The sequence below is a fragment of the Octopus bimaculoides genome, chromosome 5, assembly GCF_046866305.1.
Source record: "Octopus bimaculoides isolate indiv1 chromosome 5, ASM4686630v1, whole genome shotgun sequence".
NCBI lineage: Eukaryota > Metazoa > Mollusca > Cephalopoda > Octopoda > Octopodidae > Octopus > Octopus bimaculoides.
The window spans coordinates 107,956,804-107,983,022 of record NC_142932.1 but is presented as its reverse complement, the minus strand read 5'-3'; the positions used below and the strand labels follow the sequence as shown (position 1 = coordinate 107,983,022).

The 26,219-nt window shown below is 33.0% G+C and overlaps 2 protein-coding genes across 6 annotated transcripts in view; one reads left to right on the top strand and one right to left on the bottom strand.

Annotated features, from left to right (window-relative positions):
* The window catches only part of LOC106883080 (uncharacterized), a 439,153-nt gene that overhangs the window by 94,326 nt on the left and 318,608 nt on the right, over window positions 1-26,219 (bottom strand). The window lies entirely within an intron of this gene.
* LOC106883081 (BTB/POZ domain-containing protein 17) lies at window positions 3,876-21,669 on the top strand. 4 transcript variants are annotated; one of them, XM_014933967.3, is made up of 3 exons: window positions 3,876-4,372; window positions 14,508-14,589; window positions 20,524-21,669. In XM_014933967.3, exon 3 carries the CDS (start codon window positions 20,603-20,605, stop codon window positions 21,602-21,604), a length of 1,002 nt encoding a protein of 333 aa, XP_014789453.1. In that variant the 5' UTR covers window positions 3,876-4,372; window positions 14,508-14,589; window positions 20,524-20,602; the 3' UTR covers window positions 21,605-21,669. The 4 variants fall into 4 exon arrangements, with proteins under 4 accessions (XP_014789453.1, XP_014789451.1, XP_052824169.1 ...); XM_014933965.3 differs by lacking the exon at window positions 14,508-14,589; XM_052968209.2 differs by lacking the exon at window positions 3,876-4,372 and having other exon boundaries at window positions 14,508-14,665.

The window sequence follows — 26,219 nt, the reverse complement described above, 5'->3', positions numbered from 1 at the left end:
TGGAACTAATACTAGAGAAGTTATCATGTATCCTGTAAGACTTAAAGAATCCTAAAGAGTTCATTCAATGAAAGAGAGAGGATGATGACAAAAGATGAACTTGGGTAAAAGAAGAGTTAATGGGAGATACAAAGTGACTGAAGTGAGAGGTTGGTAGAGAAAGAAGTGAAAAAGTAATAGAAAAGATATTGGTGGAAGGGGTAATGGAAGAGACACAGTAAATGGTAGGAAATGATAGAAAGGAGCAGTAATGGCAGTTATATGTCTGTTGGTTAGATGGACAGACAGACAGACAGATAGATAGATAGATAGAGAGAGGGGAGAAAGAGAGAGGGGAGAAAGAGAGAAGGGGAGAAAGAGAGAGGGGAGAAAGAGAGAAGGGGAGAAAGAGAGAGGGGAGAAAGAGAGAAGGGGAGAAAGAGACCGAGCGAGAGAGAGAGAGAGAGATAGAGAGAGAGAGAGTGATAAATGTCAATGAGTGACCTGGGTGGATGGAATGATGGCTAGCATTAGAGAAAGGTGATGGAGTGTATGAGATATGAACAGATCTGATGCAATTCTTTCTTTCAAAAACATCATGATGAGAGGGAGATGTAGAGGGATAATGGTGATGGTAGAGTGGAATTGATTATGGAGAGATCCAATGCCATCTCTTGTTACACAGGCAGCACGATAAAATGAATGGGAGAGAGATGAGTGCATCAAAGAGATAGTGGGTGGGGCAGTAAATGGAAAATTAACAAAGAAAATAACAGGTGAGAGATCAAAACATACACTATATGATATCCCAGCTTCCATCAGTGTTATCAGCCATCATGGTTTTTTTGTCATCTTCATGAGGCTCAGCATTTTGAGATCAGTTTTTAGCATTTGGTCCCATGTCTTTGAATCGATACCATCATTTGAATAAGAGAGAGAATGAGTGACAGAGAGAGAAGAGAGTACAAGGTAGTTGGGAGTGAGGGAAGTAGATGGAAATTGAATAGGAACATAAGGAGCAAGTAGCCCAAATGTAGATATATTATATGCCACAACCTCCCCCATTTTTCATGTTTCACCATACCTGCATAAGTTGAAAGATTTTCTCAAGTACAGCATGCCAGCAATAGTCATAGTCAACTCTCACCTTTCTGTTCTATGTCTTCCCAGGTCTCCTTTTCCGCAGGTTACATCTATTTTGAATGTTCAGTACATCATTTTATACAGTTGTTAACCTCCATATGCATCATGTGCTCATACAAGCACAGTATTCTCTCTTGCACACATTTGATTCCTCTTACATCCATTCTTTTTTTTTTTTTTTTGTTTTCTTGGCTCATTTACATTCTGTTGTTTATACACATTACACATCCGGCAGAGCATATTTGCTTCATTTCTTCCTAGTCTTTGAAAATCTTCTGCATTCAAGGCCCATATCTCACTATCATGCAACATTGCAGTTCATACAAAAACATCATATAATCTGCCTTTCATTTTAAGGGAGAAGCCCTTTGATGTCAGTAGACATAATAACTTCCTGAACTTTCTCCATCCTGTTCTTACTCTGGCTGTTATGTTTTTCATACACCTACCTCCACTACTAATTAACAACCTGAGAGTAACCTAAGTAACAAAAGCTATTAACTATTCCTAGTATGCTTCTGCCACATATGAAATCTACTTTCTTTGTCAGACTGTCTGCAATTCCATAACACTTTCTGCACATCCATAATTTATACAGAGAACTCTATGTTATTTCTTTCTAAATTTACTGCATATTGAGCATAGCCTTTTCTGTGATGGTAGCAAAGTCCAGTCTCTTTCTCCTAAACACTAAAACTTTAAGCTTTAAGTTTACTTTGAGGTTTCTCAATTATAGATTTTGCTTCCAGGTCTGGAATGTTTTTACTAAATCTTCCACAGGTTTAGCTGTAAGAATTAGGCCAGCAGTATACAGGACTATCTATGGACAGCAGGTCATAAACAGCTCTGTTATGGCCTGAAGGACTATAATAAACAGGCAGGAAAGGGATCTAATAGGTTCCTTCCTGCACTTAAAATTTTCCACCATAGTTTTCATCTTTTCATACAAACTACACCACTAATTTTTTGTTTCATCTACAATGCATCACAAAGTTAAAAAGATTGAGAATCTCTGTTTTAACCTGTATCATCATCATCATCGTTTTCCATGCTAGCATGGGTCGGACGATTTGACTGAGGATTGGCGAACCAGATGGCTGCACCAGGCTCGAATCTGATCTGGCAGGATTTCTACAGCTGGATGCCCTTCCTAACGCCAACGACTCCAAGAGTGTAGTGGGTGCTTTTACGAGCCACCAGCACAAGGGCCAGTCAGGTGGTACTGGTAACAGCCACGCTCAAAATGGTGTTTTTTACCTGCCACATGCACAGGAGCCAGTCCAGCGGCACTGACAACGACCTCACTCGAATATCTTTTCACGTGCCACCGGCACAAGTGCAAACTACAGAAAATTATTAATTCCTCCTTTACTCAATAAACAAAGGATAATTATCAAGACTTTATCTTTAGAATTTCAGTTCATATTTTTCAAATTTGTAATTTTAATATCTTATTTTCTTTCCCATCTTCATCTCACAGCAAACATCAGTGACTTGTGGCTCATTTCTTGGGAACCACTGCTGTGAGGTTGACCACTTTCATTGTTTCATATACTTTATTAAATGCAACTTCGTTGATGACAGAAAGATAGAGAGAGAGAGAGAGGGGGAAAACAAAGAGAGAGAGAATCTCTGCTATATTAAACATTAAATTTTTTTCTTCTTCTCTATGCAGCAACAACATTACTTTGTCTCTCTTTCCATAACTTTAGAAATTCCAAGAAACAACAGAACGATCAAACGTGGAATCATAAATCCTTTCATTCAGTTACAAGACGAAATATTTTATTATATGTAAATATTGGGTGGTTAAGCAAAAAAAAAAAAGGCTTTTGACATTAATTTAAGAAATGTATTTTCATAGCAAGCAAAATCTTACAATATACGAGATTTGGGGTCCCGAGTTTGAAAGCATTAAAAAATATGATGATATCTATTAAAATATATGATGGTTGAATACACAATAATACACATGAACTGTTAAAAGTAGGTTAAACATGTGTACAAAATAACGCACCATCTATCAACTCGAATATATAAGCTCACTTTTACTACACACACACTCATAAGTCAGTGTGTATCAAATTAAGGAAACTGGTATATCACTTATAGATTAAATACACATATGTGTTTATGTGCAAGCGAGCGTGCGTGCAAAAAGCACACTTATTTGATTGCAATAGCATTATACATATATAATAATATAAACACATGCAATTAAGAAGGTTGCTAATGTTTACAGACCTTTGTTCACACCATCTCAAACAATTGTTTAATAACTACAGTTATTACTGCTACTATTACCACACCCACTAATCCTGAATGTCTCTACTGTACCTTTTGCCCGTTAAACTAGTTTACGTTTATCTTTATTTTTTTCTATTCCTTTCTTTTTCTTTTTCTTTTTTATCAAAGAGACACAGCGGAGCCTGTTTATAGAGAGATTCAGAAAGATAGCTTACTGCTATCATTAGTTAGTGCCGATCAAATAAGCGAAGTAGGGTAAGGGAGAAAGAAACACATGGACATGGTCTTCGTCTTTCTTTTTATATGAGAGAGCGAGAGGGAGAGTGACAGAGGAGGTGGGAAAGAAAAGAAAAAAAAAGTGTACACAAGCACACACTCTAAGACACATACGCGCACACACACACATACACACACACGCACGCACATTTTCTTGCGCGCACTTTATCATTGGTTTCCTCCTCCTCCTTCTCCTCCATAGAAATTTGCAACGGATTTCCTCGAAGCTCATTCGATACAATAGCGAAGAACGAGAACGGGTCGTCCACTGAAGACGTCAGTGGTAAGAGTTATAGAATTTATAAAGAAATATGGTCCACACATAAACAAAAACAACAGAACTTCTAGGATACGGATTATTGAATTTGCTTGTAACAGTATTGTTATAATTTCTGTCAGATTTACTACGTTTTCTTCTCTGGCCGCAGAAACTACTATTAACCAGTTTAAGAGATTCTCTACACACATAACACAGGACCAATACTGAGTTGCTATAGGGAATCGTTGTCTATCTGTACATGTGTATTAACATGTATAGAAACCTGTCAAATCTTTGGCTGAATAAACCCGATTCTCAAACGGACTTATAATAAGACTAATCATTTTTTTATTTTTAGCATTATTATTTATTGATATTATTGTTATTTCCAAACGAAGGAAAGGAATTGTTGCTAAATTTCAATAATTTTTACAAGGCTTAGAATGTTTTGGATTCAAGTCCATTCAGGTAACCAGAGTTTTACTTAATACGTCACCTTGCTTATATTAAATCACTTTCTCTTTTCAGTCCAGTTCGCGAAATCGTCCCTTCCTTTAAACACACGCTCTATTTATCTCGTTAATATGTTTTGAAAAACTTAACACCTTCCACGCCCACTTTTGATTATTTAATCAGACTATACTGAAATTTATATTTATAATTTCGACGCACAGTCGTTATGGGATAAATATTATAAAATAATATAACAACATATGAAAAATGTAAAAGGCCGACAACAAATCAATGTTTTAAAGTGGTTAAGCATTTGGCGATAACTAAACGGAACATGTGTTGGATCCTAAGATCGGTTCCCATGGCTATTTACTCACAGTAAATCAAATTATTGATGTTTCTCAGTTATCTACATCCATTCAATCGGTTTCTTCAACTGGTCTTTCTTTTTATAAGAAAGATCCCGAAGTAGAAAAAAAAGTCAACGCTTTAAAGCTTTATCTAGGATATCTAATAACTAAAGTAGATGTGAAATAACAGATCTTTGGAAAATATCTAATATTGTGATGGATTTTTATTTTAATATTTCTTATATATAAAAACCAATATTTTTATTCTTTGATCTTAGCTACATTGTTTTTAATATATCAATGATGGCATTGTGTGCGTGCACGAGCGTGTTTATATACACGCACACGCATTATATATATATATATATATCTGTGTGCGTGTGTGTATATATATATATATATCTGTGTGTGTGTGTATATATATATATATATATATATATATAATACATGTGCGTGACTGATATGCAATTGTAAAAAGGATAAAAACAATTGTTTCAAAATCATGCTCTGGAAATGTTTATCTAAAAAAAAAGACAACTAAAAGATAATGGTTTAAATAACTACAGAGAGAGAGAGATTGATAGAAAAATAGCTATGCTCATAACTAAGTGGCAATTATCTATAGATATCATCGCTGAGCTGTTACTAATGTTACTTGTATTATAAACATTAAAACAGAATGAAACAATATTTCTGTAAAAAAAAATAAAACAACAGAAAAGCAGTAAGAATATCACTGTCTGTTCTAGTCGGGTTGGGTTACCCTTTATTATTTGATTAGTGTTTACCTTTGGTTAGTCATTAACCCAATCGAAGACGACTGATACGCATTTTGTTTACTTTAAGAAACTTTTCGGGTTATATTTTCTCTGTTCGTAAATGTCTCGAATAGTTGTGGAGTTTCTGAACTTTAAAAACACCAACAAAAATCCTAGGATAGCCAAACGTTCTCTCTGTGCTACATACAGGCAAAAAGAAGAAGGAAGCTAGAGAGACATCAAAGCGCAGTTGTGACAGTTTTCTTTTTCTTTTTTTCCCATACATGCAATATTTACTTGTATTTTTGTATTATCATTCCTGAAGTGATTCTTGAGAGGCCTGAAATATTTTAAGTGCAGTCAACTGTGCGCGCGTGCGTATGTGAGATAGAGAGAGTGAGTGAAAGAGAAAGGCCGCCTCTACATCATAAAGATTGGGAATTTCTGTCAATAACAAGCATTATTTAGTGAAAACGTGCGCAAACAGAGGAGTTAATATGCGTAAAACCTGAGACAATTTAATTTGGATCGTTTTTCGAAGGAGACTATTATATTAAATCTAATAAATACTGTTTCCTGGATCTACTTTATATAATACATGATACCCTTAGCACTAATCCTGTTTTGTATAATGTTTTTCAATCAGGGAGTGTTAGTCAGGATGAGAAAAGTAATGATAATGCAATTTGTCTAGGGTGAATCTAATTGCTAGTGGCATGTATGTCAATAAATTGACTTTACTACTTTTTTTATAAGTTCGTTCAGCTTCTATCTATAAAGTTTCCCCCACATCAGTATCATACCATTAATCAAGGAAATGCCGGTAACAGCTGAATCTAGCACAATATTCGATCACCAAGTTCGATTCATTAAATAGTGTCATTTTGACAGGCCATCGCAAGCGCACTTTTAGCTTAATCTAGCATAATCTTCCTAGTGCAATGAAACTATCCCACTGAGCAGATAGATTTCATTGCTCACCCACAGCAAACTTTATAATGTTAATTCTCTTAAAGGGTTCCGTTCAAGCTACCTGAGAAGTTCGTCAAAACCAATTCACTGTTTCACTGTTCTCACTGATTCTTGTTTCCGATAGAAAAGGGAGAAGGATAGAGGTGTGGGGGGGGGGGGGGAGATATTTGTATTGTCTTCTTCGATAGCTAGAATTAATATTTTGAAATTAGTAATGGAATTCAAGATATAAAATTTTCAGTTAATTTGAGATGTAAGTCGATCTTTTTTTTTATTGATTGATATATCACTTGCTTATAATCCCCGCCCCCCGCCGAAAATATAAAACTACAGTTAAATGTATAATAACCGCTGTACTAACTTGAAAATTTAAAGTAACCTTAAATTCAACAGAATTCACATTCTCTATACAAAACCTACGTGAGTGTATCGAAACCTGTTGGAATTGAGCACCATCCCCCTCCACCAATAATCATATTCCAAATGTTAATGAAACAATACTTTTCCATTCCTCTTTGATAGAGTAACTTGTATATAGTTGAGACTCTTTTAGCATGGTTATTATATCAGGCAGATAAAAGCATGCAGTGACTAAAAAGAATTTTTTTAATGTGCTCAACGAGAGGACCTCCTTGTTATTTAAACTTTCTTTGTCAATTATAATTCCTAACACCAAATATCGACTACAATACAGGCCAACGAAGGTGCATCTAACTTCGTTGCCCAACTTGCTAGAAATAGCAGCTAAATCTCCCTCAAATCACATCTGTGCCGTCTTAACAAACAAGTGTCTACTATATACTGTACTCCTGGGAGCAACTAGGGAAAAGACTTAAGTACTCGCAGCTGGAACTTCTGGACCATAAATCTGTTCAATTTGAGCTGACCTAGAGTTAACAACTGACTGCTCTGCTCAATCTGAGCATTAATTTAGATAGAATAACTGCTTGATTGGGAAAATGCTCAATATATATGTATATATGATATAGAATCCTTTTTTTTTTCTTTTATTTGCTCATTGTATTGCATAATACAAGCTATATGCAGAAATTCAATGTATAAAGTATTTTTTATTAATTGCATACAAGAATCTGTGTGTAAGTAAATATAAAATTAATATCTTATCGGAGATAATGCAGTGTTTGTGATGAGGAGAAAGACTAGTGTAACATTTGAGGTGATACACTGAACCACACTCACAGGTTATTAATCAATATCTGTACAAGATCCAATAGATCAAGATCAATTATTAAGAATAAATATATTAATGAAACAGTAAAGCATACAAATACAAATCGCTTCAGATGCATTCAAGATAATGCTAAATCACCCAATACAGAAAGAACCAGGTGAATTTATTTTCAGTTAACAGGATTTAACTGAAAAGCAAAAAAACAAAAAAAACAACCTAGCATTTATTTGTTTAGTAATAGCAGTAAGCAGGGGTTTTCAGCCTGGTGTGTCTGCATCTCCTGTGGGGTGCAAGATGGTATTTCAGGAGGTGTGACAAAATACTTGATCAAAATCGCTTTTCAGAATAAAATTATTTACTAAACTCTTAGAATAACTCTTGTATTAAGCATGTTAACAACTTTGTGATTCCACAGTACTGCATTTTGTTCAATAAAAACAATAAATTAGTTATTAAAAAATTGACTTTTTCATCATCAAATGTGATACTCTTGTTGGGGGTGTGTGAAAATTTAATATTTCCTAAGAGTGCAGGGCATAGAAAAGGTTGATAATGAACAGTTTACAAATTAATGCAGTGAAAGGACTTACATCATACACATTGATGTATATAATATAATAATCTACTATGTGTGGATGTATATGTGTGTATGTATGTATGTTAGCTACAATGCTAATCCTTTGTTAGGGGATCAGTTGACACTGTCTCTAACAAACCAGAAAGACGTGCAATTCAAATTCAGAACCATAAAAGCTAGGATTTTCTATTGTTAGAACTATAGCATATATATATTCTATATTGTACTACAACAGAAAACTTAGAATTGATTTCACATTTCCTTTCACTACAGATTGTCTCAGTCAAACAAAATCATTATTTTCTACTTTATATAAGTTCCAGCATGGCCCTAGTAGTTATAGCTAAAACAAAATAGAGAGCACAAATATACAGATATCACACACACACACACACATTCCTGTATGCAAAGTTAATATCTACATTTGCCAGGTTACATGAAATGGTGCATATTTGTTGCATATTGGTATGTATATTGATGAATATTCAGTTTTTATTGAACCTAGCTGTCATTCTAGCATAGGTATTAAGGAATTTCTAAAGCAACACAAAATATCTTTATGAATTTATTTGTTCCTATAGCACCCACTTTACTTTCGCCTCCCCTCTCTCTCTATCTACACGCATACACATATTCATATATACTTATATCTACAGATCCACGTGCATACACACACATTTAGGTATGTGTGTGCATACATTTATTTCAGCTTTGTAAAAGTTATATATTGGAATATTATACTGCAGCAAATCAAGTAAACTCTCCTTCTCTCTCTCAGAATATGAATAAATATTAGGATTGAAAAGGCAATATGATATCTTTCTGCCATCGATCTAGCACTTGAGGCAGTCAGTCTGTCTGCAGTTCTCAGTTATTCTACAGCATAAAGTGGATGATAATGGTTTTGTCGGTCCCCTCAGACAATCCATGATGCGCGAGGAAATGTGAAATTAGTTGGAAGTTTGTTGTTGCATTACACAGTGTTAAATCTCATACAATTGTTAATAATAATAAGCTGACTTGTCCCCTCTCTTAAGGAGATTTGTAATGATTCAGCATACTTTTGTTTCCTGGCTCGACAGAAAGCTAACTGACCCCCCCCAGTTCCCAAGAACCTTATAATTCTTTTTTTTTTTTTTTTTTTTTTTTTTTTTTTCATTTTCTCCTTTTATCAATATAACCTGAACAGAGATGTAGCTATTTAGAAACGTATACTCCACCTCAGCCCCTTGCTTCTAGCTTGTAGCTTCTCATTTTTTTTTCTCTCTCTAAATTACAGTCTCCCCCATTCATTCATTGCTATTTCAATAGGTCTTCCTAGAATGGACACAAGCCCATTTAAAGGTAATCTTCAATGAAATATATTGATTTCTTACTTCCCTTGGCTCTATTGCATGCTTAAACAGCCAGAAATGCAGGGAGTATAAGGATGCATTGGTATGGGAGATTCTCAACAGAAAAATGTAGCTGTACTAAGGAATGTCTGAAAGCTATATCATACAAACTCTTCAAAAGGAGCTTATTTTTATTCTCTTGCTAATAACTTATTAAAATTTATATAGATGTGCTGAGAAATAAAGTTGGAAGGAAAGAAAGATATTTTTTTTTTTTTAGAAAAATGGAATTCACTAGGCCTTATTGAAAATAGAAAAAACTATAATTTTAATTTGAAAATTCAAAGTTACTTAGGCAATTTATTGTTATTTTTTTTAAATACACGTTCAGATTTGGTTAATCTAGTGTTGTCTGAGTCAGATCTACCAAGTCTTTTAACAGTAGCTACTTTAAAACCTAAAGCCATAAAAAATAAATTGTAGTGTTTTAAATAGAAGCTGTAATAGCAGTGATATAATATCACAAGTTGTAAAACTATATGTAAGCAATTAATATATATATATATATATATATGTGTGTGTGTGTGTGTATATGTATATATGCTTGAAGAATAGGAAGGGAAATTGAATTAAAATGCATGTTATACAAAGAGTAGACAGAAAACATTTTAAAAGTAAAAATATGTTTCTACACATGCATCTATTCTGCAATAAGGCAGCAACAGGTTTCCTTTTTGCATTTTACTTTGAAAACTGATATAAGAGATATCAGCTTACATATATATTTCTTTAAACAAGAAATACTGAATTGTATATAGAATTTGGAAAAGGTAGGGTATCTTTAGTGAAATCACTTGTTCATAATTATTGATAGCAGATTTCAAAGAAATATATCACATTTAAGAAAAATGAAGATAAGTATTTTTTTTAATGTTTTACATTTTGAAATGAGAGTGCATTCTCTTTATTCTATAAAACTAACTGTAACTCAGGTATTATTTATACTATCTATTGAAACAACCTGTATATCTTGTTAAGTTATCTTGTGTTTTAATCAATAGACAGAAATGTAAACAGTTTTTACAAAGAGCTTTCTTAAGATGTATTAAGCCTACTGGGAATTATACTGTATCACTGAGTTTGGGGGATATTGGATATTATTTAAACAAGCTCATCCTAAATTTTCATTTACTTTACAAGTAAAGAAAAATGAAAGAATACAGCAGCATGGGAGGTGGTACCATGGTCTTCAGATAAAAATCAATGCAACAATTCTAGGCTGTAATAATTGGTAGCACTGGCATTGCTGTTGCTGCAACTTGCCTCAACACAGATAGCAATATTCTGTCAGTGTTGGTGAGGGAATAAAGCGGGATTGGAATAGGATAGCCATTAAATATATATATTTGTAGTTTTTCAAATATTATAGAGAAATAAACACTTATTGAAATGCTGCAGTTCTCTTTCTGATGGTTATTTTTTTGGATAATAAATAAACCTTTGCATTTTACTTTGTTGTGGGTTACAACTAAGAAAAGTTTTTAAACATAGGTGATTAGGAGAAGAAAAAAGTGAAAAATACCACCCCATCCCAGCTTCTGATAATTTTATCTACATTTAATGTAGCATATAATAAAAGAAACCATAGAAATTTAGTTTCTAACAATTTATAGTTATGTTAAAAAAAAAAAACAGTTTATTGTGAGAAATCTGCAGTAATTAGAGATGGTTGGCAAAAAGGTGTTAGGATCTTATCAGTGTATAAATATGAAATTTGTTTCTTTATTAGTTAATAACAGTTAAGAGCTGTTTCCTTATATTAAGTTTCTGTATTTTTGTTATCTAAACAAACTATTTCTTCCTATTTTCACATTTCCAGGAAATAGAGAAACAATAGATATCTTAATAGCTTAACAGATCAGTCTCTTATATTTGTCCCATAAAGGATGCTCTTAACTGTTCAGGCCACACTTTGCAATAAAGGTTTTTAGAAAACAAATTAACCAAAACCAGGAAGGAATTTATTTTAATTATTTAAGGTGGAGTTGATTGAAGGCTAGAATGGTTCAGAGCAGAGAGAGAGAGAGAGCTAGACATGCATTATATGTTACATCATTTAATGTATCAATATTCAGAGTTCAAATGATATTATAGTCATTTTAGTTTTCATTTCTTTAGGGGTGGATAACATAATCCAAAATCATCCAACCAACTTCCCTTATAAAAACAAACTAAGAAAAGTATTGTTACACAAGTTTAAATTTGCAAAAACAAAAACAGTCATGTGTTATTTGTAGTAAAAATTGGTTGGTGGTGAAACGGGTGTGAAATTATTATTTCATCTGTTCCATGAAATCATGTAAATGTTTGATTCAAACCTATGTTCTCTTGGTAAAAGGTGAGAAAAAAAAAAACTGGAAACATGATAACTGTAGCCAACAGGTGGTTCTGTTAAATTAAAGATGGTATGGACCATACTGGTAGCTAATACCAATCTGAAGTAACACCGGACTGAGTTAGGTTGTTACAATATATACAGTGAAACGTTACAAGAAAAAAATGTTTCTCCCTTTCACTATGAAATAAAATCTTAATGGTCTTCCTTAAATATGTTCTAATTCTAAAGTTTCCGTCCACTTATTTTATTATAAGCATTAAAAATTTGTTCTGTCTAAATAGTTCTGTTTGAAAAAGGTGGCTGTTGTAGTTTGGTGAGAAAACCTTTTTATTATGTGTCCAACCATCTATTCTTTTCCCACCTTACAAATAACAGCACAAACTTGTTTAACTACCAGAAGTGGTAAGTTTGTATTTCATGACACAAAAGAACTAACAGCATGTCAAGTTTTGTTGCAAAGTGGTTTTGCAGTTCTATAACAATAAAGCTTCATATTTGCTTCATTTCATGACTGTACATATTTATACTTCACACTCAACTACAGTCGACAGAAAGGGGGCTCATATTTCAGTTTTAAAACATCTTGGTGTCATTTTAACCTGTTGTAAAGGTTAAGCATTAGAATATTTTGAAAAAGGCAAGTAAAAAGTTTTCAAGAAGAAGCAGCTTTATGTAATAGCTGCACATTCTTCACTTTAGAATCTATAATGTTAATACATTGTCAGTTTTCTTATTATTCATAGGAAAAAATCCCCACCAGTTTTAGAGCCCCTTTAACAAGCTTAGTGCACTATCTTAGAAAGAACATTTTGACATTAACATAAATAATGTTATACTATTTACTAGTTAAATATTCAGGTTTATTACATCATTGATCTCTTTTGCTTGTCATAATCTATTACAACACAGTTTATATTTAAGTGCAGGCATGGCTATGTAGTTTTGCAATCATGTGGTTTCAGGTTCAATCTTAACACATTAATAATCTTTTGTCATAAGCTATTAGACAACAACTTACATTAAATTTTAATTGTAGGCAATCATCACTTTCTAAATTGACAGGGCTCTATTCTAACAGGCTGTGAAGGCAATATCTGCAAACATAACCAACTGTTATATAATTAAACATGATGTATCGTGGCAGATATATCCTGTGTATATGTGTACATGTGCATGTATGCAATATATAACTGTCTGCGTACTCCAATTAAAGTTAAATCCTTAACACTTTCTAATCAGCAACTTGACACCTTGATTGGCTCATGCAGGTAGACCTGGTGATAATTAGTTGCTATGTAGAATGATTAAGAAACTTAATTGGTTCTCATGTGAACTATCTAATCTAACTGGCAGCAGCAGATGGAAACAGCTTTAACATGTTCCACAATGTTTGTTTTTAAAGGATTTATTAAAAGTTCCATCTTAGCAACATCTCATTGTATTTAAGCTGTAATAATTCTTTTATTGCTTTTGATGGTTGGACAGGGCCCATGCTGGGGCACCACTCTGTAGGGTCTAGTTGATTATATCAACCCCAACTGTTTATTTTTATTTACAGGTAATTTATTTTATCAACTTCCGAAAGGTGAGGTGGACCAGGTGGAATTTGAAAGGGATGCAACCAAATACCACAGATATTTTGCTTGACATTCTATGGCCACCCTCCAAGAATATTTTGGAGACTAATGATATATATATATGGAGGTTTTATATATTTAATAATCATGGTATAATCATTAGTAATAATAGGTGCAGGTATGGCTCTGTGGTTAAGAAGTTCACCATAGATTTGGCTGTAATCCCACTGTATGATACTTTGGGCAAGTGTCTTCTGTTATAGACTTTGGATTGATTTGCACCTTCTGAGTGGAATTTAGCAGACAAAAACTAAGAAACTGAAGAAGTAGATTGTATGATATATGTGTATACACATGTGTCTCATTTTAAAGGTTGTGTCAAAAAGGTAGCTTAACCACTTGATACATATAGATCAATAAAATAAAGTACAGAGTTTATGTGATCAACTAAAAACTCTTGAAAGTGGAACCCCAGCATGACCATGCTACAATGGCTGAAACCAGTAAAAGAATAAAGAAGTATAAAGTATGTTCTGAGAATCCTGTTGACCCCCCCTCCCCCAGTTCATTTATCTCTCCACCTCTCATCATCCTTGTTGTTTCTAAACCTCCTCCACATCCCTGCTCTAACTACTGTTCTCAATCCTTCCTTCTCAGAACATTGGCCTTCTGGAATCTCCTTCTTGCTCATGTCTTTTCTGCAAGAGTTGACCTACAACAGTTTAAGTGGAACATTAACAACATCAATCTCACCAGCCTTGGAAGGGACTGCAAAGGTTATGGGCACTGCTATTGGTACCAAGCTGTGTTTTTTAAAATTTACCTGTGATAGATTAACTTCTTGCCCATGGAGAGATCTGTATTGTCACTAACTATTTGTATAGTTTGTGAATGGATTATATTTTCACAAAATTATAAAATTTCCTGACTATTAATCACATCTTTAGAAGTGAGAAATTTTTTAATATTCACATCTATACTGTTTCAATCAGGGGTTAGAAAAATGTGTACCTTCCTAGAAAATGACACCTGACTGAAGATCAGAAATGAAATTGACTGAAATGTTACACAGATGTAAGTATTCAAAACTTTCATCACCTGAGATGAGGCTGATTGTCTAAAAAGTTATCTTAACAACAACTAATTTCAGGTATTTAATTTATTTTTGTGTTTTGACATTTAATATAATTAGCTAAAATTGGTAGTTCCATTACCCATTTTCATCATTCTAAAGACAATGTTCTGTTTGCTGTGTAATATACTGGAACAATAAATACAATTTGTAATTATTATTAATTACAAAGTTCATTTATAATTGAATGTTAGAAGACAATCTCACAAAAGGCGATTTAATTGAAAGCTAGTTACTAGGTTATGGTCATATCTGATCACACATACGTGTGTGCATACATACATACACACACATTTTCCCCTCATTTCTATAGAAGCTTCCAAACATATCATTTGCTGAATAGAACATAAGTATTAAATGTGTCTTTCTTTTAATATCAATAAGGAAATGTAATAACTGATTTCTTTGTGTGACAAGAGATTCTATGACAAAATAAGTAATTGATAAGTTACCAACTATAATTAATTGGGAATTGATAACCAACTAACTACAGCTATCACTTCATTTTAAATATACTTTGATGATTTCCTGTGTAGATAAGGAATGTTCAATTCATAAGGGAGTGTGTGGGGTTGGAAATTGTGAGATTTGTGCCTCTCTCAATGAACTTTCTAAGCATATGTGTGTGTGTGTATTGTGCATGTGTGTGTATGTGTACAATTATTCCTAACACCTTTGATTCTTTTCTCATATTTTGTTTACTCTACCCTTAGTTTTAGAAAAAAATCTAAACACATATATATGTATGTGTGTGTGTGTGTGTGTGCATACTTGTGTCTGTCCAGTGTTGATTGTCCATGTCCTTGTAACTGAGTAGTTCAACATAAGAGATCGATAGAAAAGTTCCAAATTTAAAAAATGTACTGGGGTTCATTTGTTTGATTAAACCATTCAAGATGATGCCCCAGCATGGCCACAGTCCAATGACTGAAATAAGTAAAAGGTATATATACATACACACACTTCTGACAGATAATTTTATAGGCACAAATGTGGCTGAGTGGTAAGAAGTTTGCTTCCCAGCCACATGGTTCTGGGTTCAGTTCCACACTGCTTGGCACTTTGGACAAGTGTGAGTGGATTTGTTAGATGGAAACTGAAAGAAACCTGTCTTGTGTGTATATATATATATATATATATATACATGCATGTCTTTGTGTCTGTGTTTGTCCCCCTCCACACACACACATTTCTTGACAAACAGTGTTGGTTTGTTTACATCCTTATAACTTAGCTATTCAGCAAAAGGGCTGATAGAATAAGTACCAGGCTTAAAAAAAAGTATTGGGGTAAATTCATTCTAAAATTCTTCAAGGCAGTGCCCCAGCATGGCAACAATCTGATGACTGAAAACAAGCGAAAGATAATAAGGTGCGCACACATAAATATGTGTGTGTGTGTATAAGTAGCTGATTCTGTAACATATTTTTAACCCGAATACTACTGGCAGGTCACAATATTGCCAGATTTATGCCAATCATTTGTCACTAATAATCATTTACTAGAAAATTATTAAGGAGTCCCACAGATATAAAAAGATGATTTCTATTTGCTTACAATTACAAATAGAAATTCTATACCAGCTGAATCAATAGATGCTGTCTTGTTTAATGATGCTTTAAATTTGCATGGATCATCAAATTACCTACCAACATTGGTATTTCGTTTGAGATTAGTAAAATTCATTAAATTTTAGGTGTGGAATTTTACAGCATTAACCTATCTCTATGGCAACATTTGCCTGTAATTCTGACCTGCCTATATATGTATTCATGGAATGGTTTGATGTTTTAATTTGCAAATGATATTTTTACAAAAAGGTATATTTTTTGTAAAAACTTTGTCTTTCATCTGTGTGTGGGGGTAAATTATTGTCTCAGTTTTTGATTTGAATAAACCTGAATATTTCTTTCCCTTTTAGTCTCTATATTATTGCTAGATCTGCTAGAAATATCAACCAAATCTCCCTTAGATAACATCCTACTGTCTAAAACAAGATACATTCGATAATGTAGTCATATACTCCTCAAAAGACAAGATGTCATGGTTGGAGTGTCTTTAATCATAGTTCTGCTTGATCAGGGTTGATTTGGGCTATGACACCAACAACCTACCCATACCTTCCAGTAATTTCATTTTAAATAGTAGAGTAGGAAGCCGAAGGAAACATTCAACTATGATATCTAATATTGTCGATTTAAGACCACTTGTTTACTCTGCAGCCACTTAGCAGCTATTTCAACATTCTTTGTTTCTTCTTTCATGCTAACTTTCTCTATGTTTGTTTACATTAGAAGCCCCCTACCCTACTGCATAGTCATGGAGCTGTGTTCTGTCATTTGCAGCTAGCTTTTTATAGTTTCTTTAAAACTTCTCATTCAACAACTCCAGTTCATCCTTTAACTTTGGGAGTTTTGAGTGAATAACACCTGACAAAAATTGACAATGACTTAGCAACTACATGAAATTTGTGGAAATACAGTAGTGAGTTCTAAAACACAGTGGTGTAGCTAGAATGTGTGTCACCAGGGGCAGCCCCTGAGTTAGCCATCCCACCTCCAGAGGCCCTAAACCCTATACTGGCTTATACAACCAATCCAAAAGTGCCACCCTATCAATACTTCACCCAGGGTGGATTGCCCTCTCTCTCCCCCTCTAGCTAAGCTTCTGTTAAAACACATTTTAATAGATTTTTTTTCTATGATAACATCAACTTCTATAAACAATTTGTTAATTTTAGTTCTTAATTTATATTTATTACCTACTGATTTTTAATTCATAGGACTTGATAAATAAATCAATAGGAAATGAGACTGAGCTTTTTCTAGGATCATAGTATAAACCAAAAATAGACTGTTGCTGAGAAATAAAATAGAGGATGATTTGAATAAAGTTGTAATCTGCTAAATGGAAAAATGACATAAATAGAGGTTCAATGATGTATCTTTTATTAAATATGGATATCTAAATATAAAATTAATTAATGAGAAATGAACTTCTAGCTACTTTTGTTTGTATAATATACCATCATCTAAGCTGTAGTAGAATAAGATATACATAAAAGTGATATAGGAAAATGGTCATTGCTAAAGCTTGATAACAATTCCAACATTAAATAGGGAAACTATGCATTCCCAAGACTGTTTTAAAGTATATTTTATTAGAAAATCAATTATAGTATCTATTCTGATGACACAAATCCCACTGGGGTTGGCCTATACATTCTGGAAGATTGATTGAATAAGTAAAAGTAATACAGATAAATTAATTACCCCTACATATAAGAATGAAATTATCTAATTGATTAGTAGAGAATATTTTGTTCAACAAAGATTTTTAGAATAAGTAATGAAGGCTAGTGATTTTTTTTTCTTCCTGTTTGAGAATAAATGTTTTCATGTAACATTTATATCATCCCAATTTCCTTTGATGTGTCAGAAAACATTTATTTCATCATTAAGTTTACTGTGTATATAAAAACCATAATTATACATAAATCAAAGAGCTTGTTTTTAAGTTGTTTCCATTGTCCTCAGGTTGTCCTGTTTTTTTTTTTCTTCTATTAAGGTGTAGGTAGACTCTTCCATTGAAATGGTCAGTACTTAACCACCTTTCCTTTTCCTCTACCACTCTCATTCCATTAAATGTCTTTGCCTAAACTGCATAAACTATTCTTCAGTACCCCCTCCTTACCCCCTCTACAACAGATGCCATATTCAAGCAGTGTAGTTTTTGCTTGCTGACATAGGGCAAGCAGATAGTAAGCTTAATTGGTCAAGCATATCTGTCTGGCTCCACTCGGCTGACTGCTATTTACCTGAGGGACATAGACATGGCTCCAATGGTCTGAGTCAAACAGCTTTCTTGCCCTAGTTAACCAATAAAGACACTTCTTTTTCTTCACTGCACCCCCACCTCCACCTCTCACCACTTCCAGTACAACTCCTTCTCTGTAGCTTAGTGTAAGTTGAAAGTAACAGCAGCAGCAGCTTCACTAGCAGTAATCCGGCAGTGGCTAGTCAGAATGCTGCTATGTGGTTCTATTGGAGACAAAAATTAGATTGAGACAACTGTCTTCAACACACTAGAGCTTAAGGTAATGTGTCTTTCTCATTGTGATGTTTATTTATAAGCTAATATATATTCATACTTGCTTTTAGGATTTACACATCATTGTTCATATAATTGTATATTTGTGTGTATGTGTGTGTATATATATATATATATATATATATATATATATATATATATATATGTATATATACATATAGATATGTGTGTGTTTATACCTATGTATGTATATGTATGTAGGACCTAAAATCACTTATAAGCTGATGTTAGTGATGAGTATCTTAAACTGTGACAACATCTATATTTGGGACATTTGCTTCATAACAGTTTTCACTTTCATAGCACTTTGAATGCCACAAATATATTCACATTTATATTTTTCTCAACTTTGTTTCCATGACAACTACCAACTGCTGATATAAAGATGTAATGCTAGCAGTGAAAATGTAGCCTGTGTTTTTACAATAGTAAACATTTATTCTTTAAAAAAATATATCAAAACAAAAACACAAATAATGATTGTTTACATTTTGTATGAAATGTGACTGTTAATTATAACTCAAAATAAATCTTAACAGTTTATTTATTTATTTTATTTTGTTAATGTAAGATAATAAGCATTAAATATTCTTTTAGTTATAGAAATATGAAAGCAATGTAGTTTAAATTATCACAATATTTAAATTTTAAACATTTTACATTAAGAAATTAATAAAATATATTATGCAATGTTATATCTGAATATATCTATATGTATGTGTCTGTGTGTAGGCATGTGTGTGAGAGAGAGACATCTATCACTTATGTGCTTAATGTTGTATAGCTATTTCATATATAACCATATTGTATAACAAACACCTAGTTATTTTTGTTGGTGCAGTTGTAGGCCCACCTTTAGCACTACACAGAAATTCTTGGGGGAATAGAAATATTTATGTTTATGATACTGCCAGCTGAGATATTATTCCTATAGGGGAACTGTGTGGGGTAATAAATAAAAACTACTTCTTAATTGTTGGTGCAATAAAGAATTGGTTGGAAGGATAACCACCAATCCAGACCTGTGATATCTGCCACTAGCTAGTAGATTTTCACATCTGCCACCCTTGTTTATCTTTGGTCATACCTCCTTTGCTAACTGGATAATGGATACCATTTACAATAATAGAGATTTTATTGGTAGTTCTCTCTTAATTGCTTTTTTATTCTTAAATGTACTTTCATAACATTTTATGATGATATTCTTGCACAGACCAGGTGTGGATTACATTTATCTAAAACTTCTTTTGAGAAGGAAAAGAAAATAATAGCTCTTAGCAATTCTATTTTATATCTATTTGGGTTGGTTGAATTGTGCACTCTTCTAAATTATAAAAGTTTAACAACCATAAATATAGCTAAGAAAAGTTAAAAGAATTCACATTTGTATAAAAAAATAAATTATAACTTTTGTGGCACAATTTTCATTCAGAACAAAGCTTTTATGAATTTAAGGCCTGAGATGTTAAAGTAACTTCAGCACTTTTAGCAATAGAGTGAGTTTCTCTTTTAACTCTTTTGTTGCTGTATTTCTGTTGAAATATACTGCCTTTAATTCAATTTTGAAAATAAAGAAGAATTTTGTAAAATAACTTTGTAAGTCATTTATTTAGCTGGTGTAATAGTTTAATTTAGATGCCTTTAGAAAAGAAATTTGTATCATAGAACCAGGGTGGTCTTAGGTAGGTTAGTCTCAAAAGGGTTAAATGTGTCTATTTGAAACGTATTATTTTTTATTCCAAAAAATTCTTTTATTTAATTTGCAGTTATGTGAGCCACATGGTGGGCGAAAATGACCTAAAAGACTGAAGTGGAATACAATGTTGGAGAGACTAGCAGCAGATCATGAGAAGATACAGTGCTCAAGTGCAGTATCCTGATCCCACCAAACCTCCCTCTGGTGGTGTACTGGATGTCAATGAAGATGGAGACAGTACTCGAAAATGCAAGACAACTCAGTCTTTTGAGACTTTATTTGATAGTGAAGCCCTCAGTGATGTGGTGCTTAATATCAACGAAGGTGAACTTACCTTCAATGCTCACAAAATGATCCTTGGCATGAAAAGTGAGGTTTTTACACGCTTATTAAATGAACTTACTGCAGTAGATGACAGCCCCCGCCTAATACTTAAATTGCATGTTGATGCAGACTGTGTTCAAATTTTCAGCCGATTTCTATATTTTCTTTATAGTGGAGCAGTATGGTTACACCGAGAGTATGTAGTGCCATTATATCGGCTAGCTGTTGATTATTCTGTATGGCCTCTTATTAGCCACTGTGAGAATTATATAATGCAAATTCTTGAAAAGACTATACAGTATGGGTATGGAACAGCAAGCTTCAGCATTGAAGTGGTTAGTAGTTTATATGAATCAAACATCATGCCGGGCCAAATCCGATCTCAAGCATTCCAAGTTTTATGTGTCTGTTTTACTCAGCTGTCTTGCAGTAAGCTTTGGTCTTCATGTTCATGGGAAATGGTCCGTGACTTGATCCAGAGTGATGATATAAATGCAGATGAGGATTGCATCCTCAGTGCTGCAACTGGATGGATGAAAGACAATAAACTCCAAGACAAGTCAAAAATTCAGGATATATTAGCAAATATTCGATATCCAATGCTAAACAGGCGAGTATTATACCACCTGTTAAAGAATAGGGCTTTTCAAAATTTTCCTTATGTTGCAGAACTTGTTGATGGTGCTGTGAAATACCAGTGTTTTAAAGACCTTGCTGAGGCACATCATGAGTTTACTGGAGTTCAGTATCAACGTAGAAAAGGACAATTACCAAGGAGTTCACAAACTGTTGGCACAGTTCCACATCAACATATACAATCAGTGTGACCATTATGTATATAAAGTGAATATATTAGTAACTAAAGTATTGTAAATAAATTTTTAACATACTGGAGTTGTATTTATTTATGATTGATCTGTTCTTTGAAGTTTTTGTTTTTGAAAATTTGGATGTTTACTAGATGAATTTTCTTTTCTTTAATGTTGACCTTATATAAGGAAAACAAAATAATATATTGATTAGAAAGCTTGTCAGTGGAGCATGAGAAGACATTAGTCCCAGCTAGTGTTCTGGTCTCACCAAACCTCCCTCTGGTGGTGTTCTAGACATCAATAAAGATGGCTATAGAATACTTGAAATGCAAGACAACTCAGTCTTTTGAGACATTTGATAGTGAAACCCAGTGTTATGATTGTATAGAACATTGTTTGAATTTATTACAAGTGCCTTCACTTGTCAACTACAAGCTACAATTTCTTTTATACATACAAACAAACAAACAATACACACACACATATATTCATATATGATTTTTCAGAGATGGAGACACATGTGTGATGTAAACTGTTGTACAGAAAGAAATTAGTAGTGAGAATGAATGGGTAGCTGAGAGAGGGCAGTAAATGTATTAGAAAAGTTAAATCAAAATGAAATAAACTACAATATACCTGAAATACTCAAACAATAGAAATAAAACTGGGTATGATTTATATTAAACCAAACACTTTTTTACTTAGGTACAAGCCTATATATATATATATATATATATATATATATATATATATATATATATATATATATATGCATATATATATGCATATATATATATGCATATATATATATATATGCATATATATATATGCATATATATATATATATGCATATATATATATATATGCATATATATATATATATGCATATATATATATATATGCATATATATATATATATGCATATATATATATATGCATATATATATATATATGCATATATATATATATATGCATATATATATATATGCATATATATATATATGCATATATATATATATATGCATATATATATATATATGCATATATATATATATGCATATATATATATGCATATATATATATATATGCATATATATATATATATATGCATATATATATATGCATATATATATATATATATGCATATACATATATATATATGCATATATATATATATATATGCATATATATATATATATATGCATATATATATATATATATGCATATATATATATATATATGCATATATATATATATGCATATATATATATATGCATATATATATATATATGCATATATATATATATATGCATATATATATATATATATGCATATATATATATATATGCATATATATATATATATATGCATATATATATATATATATGCATATATATATATATATATGCATATATATATATATATATGCATATATATATATATATATATGCATATATATATATATCATCATCATCATCATCATCGTTTAACGTCCGCTTTCCATGCTAGCATGGGTTGGACGATTTGACTGAGGACTGGTGAAACCGGATGGCAACACCAGGCTCCAGTCTGATTTGGCAGAGTTTCTACAGCTGGATGCCCTTCCTAACGCCAACCACTCAGAGAGTGTAGTGGGTGCTTTTACGTGTCACCCGCACGAAAACGGCCACGCTCGAAATGGTGTCTTTTATGTGCCACCCGCACAAGCCAGTCCAGGGGCACTGGCAACGATCTCGCTCGAAAATCCTACAGGAGCCAGTCAGGCGGTACTGGCAACGGCCACGCTCAAAATGGTGCATCTCATGTGCCACCCGCACAAGAACCAGTCCAGGGGCACTGGCAACGATCTTACTTGGCTTGCCGGGTCTTCTCACGCACAGCCCATTTCCAAAGGTCTCGGTCCGTAGTCATCGCCTCGGTGAGGCCCAATGTACGAAGGTCTTGCCTCACCACCTCAGCCCAGGTCTTCCTGGGCCTACCTCTTCCACGGGTTCCCTCAACTGTTAGGGTGTGGCACTTTTTCACGCAGCTATCCTCCTCCATTCTCACCACATGTCCATACCAGCGCAATCGTCTCTCTTGCACGCCACAACTGATGCTTCTAATGTTCAGCTTTTCTCTCAAGATACTTACACTCTGACGGGTATTCACATTGACATTACACATCCAACGGAGCATACTGGCTATATGCATATATATGCATATATATATATATATATATATGCATATATATATATATGCATATATATATATATATATGCATATATATATATATATGCATATATGCATATATATGCATATATGCATATATATATATATATGCATATATATATATATGCATATATATATATGCATATATATATATGCATATATATATATGCATATATATATATGCATATATATATATGCATATATATATATGCATATATATATATGCATATATATATATATATGCATATATATATATATATGCATATATATATATATGCATATATATATATATATGCATATATATATATATATGCATATATATATATATATGCATATATATATATATATATGCATATATATATATATATGCATATATATATATATGCATATATATATATATGCATATATATATATATATGCATATATATATATATATATGCATATATATATATATATGCATATATATATATATATGCATATATATATATATACGGACCGAGACCTTTGGAAATGGGCTGTGCGTGAGAAGACCCGGCAAGCTAAGTAAGATCGTTGCCAGTGCCCCTGGACTGGTTCTTGTGCGGGTGGCACATGAGATGCACCATTTTGAGCGTGGCCGTTGCCAGTCCCGCCTGACTGGCTCCTGTAGGATTTTCGAGCGAGATCGTTGCCAGTGCCCCTGGACTGGCTTGTGCGGGTGGCACATAAAAGACACCATTTCGAGCGTGGCCGTTTTCGTGCGGGTGACACGTAAAAGCACCCACTACACTCTCTGAGTGGTTGGCGTTAGGAAGGGCATCCAGCTGTAGAAACTCTGCCAAATCAGACTGGAGCCTGGTGTTGCCATCCGGTTTCACCAGTCCTCAGTCAAATCGTCCAACCCATGCTAGCATGGAAAGCGGACGTTAAACGATGATGATGATGATGATGATGATGCATATATATATATGCATATATATATATGCATATACATATGCACATGTGCATATATATATATATGCACATGTGCATATATATGCACATGTGCATATATATATATGCACATGTGCATATATATATATATGCACATGTGCATATATATATATATATATGCACATGTGCATATATATATGCACATGTGCATATATATATATACACATATGCATATATATATATACACATATGCATATATATATATATACACATATGCATATATATATATATACACATATATATATATATACACATATGCATATATGGATACAGGATGTCACCAACAGTAAACAACATGAAATATGAAAACAAATGTTTGATATGCAAACAATTAGAGAAACGAATGGAAAACAGGACAAGTAACACAAAGAACGACCCTTCATCAGTTGTAAGCTGTCTGTCCACTCCTCATTTTGAGCACTGAACGACAATATGAGTCTTCGAAGACAATTACTCCCAAAAGTACCAAACTAAAATTTGGGATTTATGGAGGGTCAAAGTTGGGAACAAAAACAGGACAGTGGAGAAATTCAAAGAAACCGAATGAAAGCAAACATGGAGGGTCGTTAGACCAGAATGAGGGTAAAATAACAAGATATATATATATATATATATAGAGAGAGAGAGAGAGAGAGAGAGAGACATTGGAGCTCAATACAGTCCTTGGACACATTGGTTTCTGTCAAGCCATCCAACCCATGCCAGCATGGAACATGGATATATGTATATATAAATTTTGAAACCATTTTACTATTTTTCAAACTGAAAACAAGCTTGCAGAGATGGATAGTTAAGAACTTATCTATACTCTACTGCTCACCTTTAATGTAAGCCTTTGACAAATGAATTAAATGTTTATATGTTTAATTTTGATTTGTAGAAAGTTATATGATAATGGAATACTAGTGAACAGCACATTGTTGCAATACTTGTTAAATTGTAAAGTTAAATCCATAATACAGGGCAGCAAAATGGCAGAATTATTAAAGCATTGAAGAAAATGCCTTGCAGTATTTATTCCAGCTCTTTATGTTCAGAATTCAGATTCTATAGAAGTCAGCTTTGCATTTTATCCGTCTGAGGCTGATAGAATAAATAAAGTACCAGTCAAGTACTGAGATCGATTTAATTGACTAATTCCTCTTCCCAAATTTGTGGCTTTGTGCCTATTTTAGAAATTATTATGAAGTTAATATATAAAATGAAACAGATTGTTTTACACCCATTTTCACTTGTCAACATAGATGAGATAGAAACTAATCCTTGTGTTTAACCTAAATTTTCTCAAGTGCTAAGTGAATGGCATAAAATCTTGTCTTTGAATAGGAAGCTGGCCCATCACCTTTTACCTGACATTAGACTGCAGCCATGCTGGGGCACTGCCTCCAAAATTTTTTAGTCAAATGAATTGACCCCCAGGACTTGTTTTTTAAAGCCTGGTACTTAT